This window comes from Puntigrus tetrazona, chromosome 14 (genome assembly GCF_018831695.1).
Source record: "Puntigrus tetrazona isolate hp1 chromosome 14, ASM1883169v1, whole genome shotgun sequence".
Taxonomy (NCBI): domain Eukaryota; kingdom Metazoa; phylum Chordata; class Actinopteri; order Cypriniformes; family Cyprinidae; genus Puntigrus; species Puntigrus tetrazona.
Window position 1 is genome coordinate 5,727,626 of NC_056712.1, and position 5,549 is coordinate 5,733,174.

Below are 5,549 nucleotides of genomic sequence, written 5' to 3' on the forward strand. Positions count from 1 at the left end.
GGCGTGAAAGCATTGCAAAGTCAGGAGGCTAATGATATTGTGACCGTCGGAGTAATCATGAACTTGTTGTCAGCTAGTGTGCTAGCTTGTCCTCTGCTCGGGGTCGTCCCTAAGCTCTTCTCTGGCCATGTGCCCTGGCTGTGGACCGCCGGCGTCTTCCAGCTGGGTGTGTGTGTTAAGAGCTACAGGTCTATGGACACCCTGGCAGCCACTTTCTACGGCTTCACATCCATTCTGCGGTTCACCGAAGGCTACGCCGCGCTAGTGGTGCACCTTACAAAACAAGTGCCCTATTCCCCAGTGCCGTTTCCAGTTGTATTCTCAGTGTTGTTTTTCATCCTGGCCTTGTTTAACTTGCAGGGAGGGTTCGTGAACACCATCTACCAGCTGTTTTTTGTAGCGTACTGTATTGCAATTGCATCCGAACCCCAAAGCTTCTTTCAAAAGGGAACCCAAGGCGTACAGGCCGCTATATTCGTTGCCTCCGCTTTTGTGCTCTTTATATCCCTTTATAACATGGCTTCCTCTAACAAGATACCTACAGGTGCAGGTTTCCTGAAGAACCTGTTGGCCCGCAGTAATAGGTTCGTTTTGCAAACCAGTAGCAAAGAGCTGCACGCTCCCTATCTGGGCTACTCTAAATATGCCGATGCCGAGGTGTTGGGCCACGGCTGCAGTGTTTNTAACAAGATACCTACAGGTGCAGGTTTCCTGAAGAACCTGTTGGCCCGCAGTAATAGGTTCGTCTTGCAAACCAGTAGCAAAGAGCTGCACGCTCCCTATCTGGGCTACTCTAAATATGCCGATGCCGAGGTGTTGGGCCACGGCTGCAGTGTTCTGGCTGCTTTTTCGATCACAGCCTCTCTTTCTAGCGGAAACCCATTGGCTATTCTGATCCTGCCGTGGGCGGTAGTTTCCGGTGGCGTGCTGCATCTGATCTGCGGCTCTGTTGCCTTCGCTCGAGGAAAGACCCTAGAGAGTACGACGTTCATCCTGTACGGGATCATGTGGACAGTGTGGGGCCTGACACGCTTCGGAGGCCTCTACGGAGACGTCCGAGGCTTCCACCTGGCTGTGGGCATCATCAGTTTCATGCTCTTCAACGTGTTAGTGACAGCGGGGGCCTTGTTTCTCAACAAAGCCTGGTTCATCTACACCTTCACCTTCCAGCTTATCCTCATTAGCTTTCTACTGGATGCAGTAGGAGCTCTGCCGTACGGCTACGATATCGGTGTGACCATTATCCTCGGGCTGGTCAGCTTCTACATGTTTCTGGCTAGCATCTTCAACTGCACCTTTAAAAGCCCACAAATGCCTTTTGGTGATCCTTTCATCAAGTTGAGTGGCTTTGGAGGAGGCAAAGACAACTGCCCTCACCTTCCAGCTAGGAATTCCTCATCTGTCCAGCAAATTGCAGGTGAGTCGCTTTAGCAAAATGCATTAGTGTATACACGAGTGCATATGTGTCTATACCAATATGCGTTCCTTTCTTTTATGACAGAGATCATGAAGAACGGGGGCATATGTGGAATGCCCACAGACACCGTCTATGTGCTTGTGGCAGCTTGCAATCGCCCACAAGCTGTTGAAAAGGCATATAGGTCAGTTACGTTCCAGACTTATATTTTTGAAGAAATTCGGTAACTCTCTAGGGACCAATTCTCACTATAAAAGTAGTTGCTTACTATCATTACTATTATATGGGGCTTTTGAATGCATCAATCTGATTAGCTGACAAAAGTTCTAAAATGTGCAATTATTTGAGAGTAGTTCCAGGCAGCTCTTGACCACATTACATGTCAACATCACTTCGCCAAACGATTTGAGTTATTTTGAAGGTCCTCACAGCCTAAAATAGCAAATTAATCAATTGGCAGTGTTTGTTAGCTTTAAACACTATAAAAAGTGGCAAAGAATGAATCGCATTTTCATTCAGACAAAGGTGAAAAGACCAACAAGTGGGCGTCAATATGCTAATGTTTAATTTTGACGTCAAAGGGGGGCTCATTTAAAAAACAACTCAACGATTCAAGAGTCAACTCTTTATTTTGAGAGTCTTAACTTAATACACAGTGGACTTTTAGATTTTAAACTTCCCAGGATTTTTTTATTCACTGTGTTACACACTGCATGAAAGGTTATTTTTTTATCCATAAAATAACTTACAAAGCATTGTAAGTTACAAAGCATTCTGCATGACCATATTTAAAATCACTTAATCATAGCTAAAACGGTTATACTAAGCAGTAATAAAGAGTTTATGGAAGAAAAAGTTGTAGTTAATACTTAGTTTGGTCCCTAAACAAAAGTGTGACCAAAAAGTATTTGGTGTCTGCGCCACCATTGTCTCCTAACCTTGCAATCCCACTTCTACAGGGTAAAGAAACAGGCAAAAGAACGCCCCATGTCCTTATGGATTTCATCTATAAAGCAGTTGGAGCCTGTCAGGGACCAGATCAGCCCTCTCCTTTGGGACTTTATGGAAGCTGCTTGGCCGTCTTCTATTAGCTTAGTTATAGCTAGAGGTGGGTAATGTGAAATTCACATTGTACTTGACATGTGCACCAATTTTGTCAAATTTAACCCAGACATTTATTTGTAGCTGCATGGATGGAATTTTTTGGATTGGGCGACTCATCCAAATACATTGGCACGCCGCAGAGCATAGCCATAAGAAACCCAGACTGCACTGTTGCTACACACCTCATTAATGCAGTACGTGTTGTTATGTTTGCTCGTAGAAATGCTGTTTACCATACAACATTTCTGTATAAACCATGCATTTCTGCTCGACTAGGTGGGTCCCATTGCAGTCACCTCTGCTAATCCCACCGGTGAGGCAGATACTACCCATCATAACCAAGTTTATGCAAAACTTGGTGACAAGGTACACATTTGGTTTATTTGTTTGAAATGCATGGTATGACCAATTGGGTGACTCAATTTCATATGATCTTACAGGTGGATGGGGTGCTGTGTGACGGGCCGTCACCAGAGAACATCGCTTCTACGGTGGTAGACTGCACCAAAATTGAGAACAAACAGATTGGGTTTTTCCGTGTCGGGCTTATTCCTAAATCTAAGGTAAGTAGCGATCATTCCAGCACGTGTGTCCTGTTATTCGAAAACTTGTGCAGCTGTCCGATGTTAATGGCAGAACTGTTTGGTCGTGATTTTCTCAAGGTTCTTCAGATCTTTGAGGAGATTCAGAAGAAGCACATGTATGGTCGAACGAATGCAGCTTTTGAAACGGATGTTGCAGATCCTCACAGGCATCAGACAGACTCTGGGATTGGTCGAGATACTCCGGCCGACTCACAGAGCTCTCTGGACCTCAGCCAAGATGACCAGGAGGAGGAGGACGAGACTTTATAGACACTACCAAACAATGAATGTGTTTTCCATTGTAATTGCTCAGCTTGTATTGTACAGTCTTTTTTTGTTAGTGCTGGATGTATTGGATTAATGTGTTAATTACTGTGTATCATTTTAGTGTTCTTTACCATATGAGTGTGGTTATCATCTTCCATTTTAAAGCCTTTTTTACTTATTTATTGATTTTATGAAATATTACAATGTAATGTTGTGTATATAACTCATTTGTTGTTTTATATTTGTGATATACTAAAGACTTGTAAGATATTGGAAATTAAATAAATATGGAGACTGAAAAAATGAATTCACAATCATGCACAGAACAGTAAAAAACATGGACTGAACAGCTTTAGGGTCAAGCACTGAAAGTGTGTAACATTGTCTGAGTCAATAACAGCCATGTTGGGGTGGGATGGGTCTAAATAGACCCGCGGCCAGGATTAGGGTGTCCTCCTCAAATCCCTTTAGGGCCACCAAGTGCTCAACCTGACATTTTCCTCTGCTTAGCTTAGCTCTACAAACAATTTGTGTCCAATCTTAATCAATATTGGATATCCAGACCAAGCCACATGATTTTTATATGGATTTTTATCAGTTTGGGCCTACTGAAACAAAACAGATATAAATTAGATCAGTGTAACTGTGAGTTTAAGTGAAAATATCAATAATAAAATTGTGTCATTAATTTGGCAATGGCTCAAGATTACCTAGCATGATTCTTAATATGTAATTTAGCTAAAATGGTATTAAGGGTACTTTATTCATTAATAGAAACATTTTACATTGTCTTAGCCTAACTCTGAAAATTCTTGCCTCCATGAGTCTAACATCCATTCCTGCAAAAAAAATATAAATCCTGAAAAAAAAAAAAAATTTAAATGACAAAAACCTCTGGCAGGACGTGAGGTTGTAACTTGATAACCCTTTAACGAGTATTAAAATTAATAACTTGACACATAATGATTTGATTAATCAGAACTGAAGCACAACAATAAGTTGCATAAGAAAGAAAACTGATTATTGAATTTAGAACATTGACTGAAAGTAAGTAGACACGTAATGCACTGGAAAATATGCAGGAACTGAGTTGAGGAATGACTTTATTGTTACTAAATAAAGGCAAACAGGTTCCAAACAAATGACAGTCAATCAAAAGGAAATTACCTTCAAATGAAAATGATGTATACAGTCAGTGATTAATCTATCTGAATGTCTATTTGAATTTAATTCATGATGCTGCTCTTTGATTCTCAGACCTGATGAAGACTGCTAATTTACTACTGCTAATTTATAACAATTGCTAAGCCACTTACAATATTAAAGATACAAAAAAAACACTAGAGTATATCAAAATATATAAGGTTCTTCACAGGGCTGCCAAAGAAGAACCATTTTTGTTTCCATAAAGAACCAGTCAGTGAAAGATTCTTTAAAGAACCATCTCTTTCTTGCCTTTTTATATTCTGAAGAACTTTCTTTCACCACAAAGAAGCTTTTGTGAAACAGAAAGGTTCTTCAGATGTTAAAGGATCTTTATGGAACCACTTAGACAAAAAAAAAGGTTCTTCTATGGCATTGTGAAGCAGCTTTATTTTTAAGAGTGTACCAAACTGGCCGCTTAATTTCATGTTAAACAATGAGTGGCATGAAGCTAATTCAACTGCAGGATAAAAAAAGTTCCACTTTAACACTTATTAACTATTAACTATGACATTTTTCCCTCTGTAAATGTTTTCTTAGTTTGCTGCTTATTGGTAGCTCTTATAATATGGTATTATAGTTGGTATTATAGTGATATGCAAGCTATAAGGACCTAGTAGGTGTAACAGTAAAATGAAGTGTTACCGTATTTTTCTGTCATTTCCTATCATGGGTGTCTATTTGTTTTTTCGAAGATTTTTAAGCAGTTAACGAAGATGAGGAAGAAAAAGCTGTTTAGAAATCACTAACGACTTCTTGTTGGTTTATAAGCAGACTCCTCCTCCGGTCTTTCATGTCGAGTTAGATCATGGTCCAATGAAGCTTATCAAGATTTCTTTATAGATATTTCAAACCCTTTTCCAGTAAGATGACAAATACTTCAAGAAGTGTGCTTGTAGGTCAGTGAGGTTATGGTTTGTAAAACTAGATCTCAGGCATTTAAAATATTAATATTGTTTTTCATAAACAATTCT

The 5,549-nt window shown here is 40.2% G+C and overlaps 1 protein-coding gene across 1 annotated transcript in view; it reads left to right on the plus strand.

Annotated features, from left to right (window-relative positions):
- The window catches only part of LOC122358126, a 4,874-nt gene extending 1,195 nt beyond the window's left edge, over window positions 1-3,679 (plus strand). The window contains 8 exon segments of the mRNA XM_043257909.1: window positions 1-544; window positions 701-1,417; window positions 1,502-1,601; window positions 2,377-2,525; window positions 2,603-2,715; window positions 2,798-2,887; window positions 2,962-3,084; window positions 3,184-3,679. The exon segment at window positions 1-544 is cut by the window's left edge and continues 13 nt beyond it. Of these exon segments, the coding sequence (XP_043113844.1) occupies window positions 1-544; window positions 701-1,417; window positions 1,502-1,601; window positions 2,377-2,525; window positions 2,603-2,715; window positions 2,798-2,887; window positions 2,962-3,084; window positions 3,184-3,375 (2,028 nt within the window). The 3' untranslated portion in view covers window positions 3,376-3,679.
- The last annotated feature ends 1,870 nt before the right edge of the window (window positions 3,680-5,549 follow it).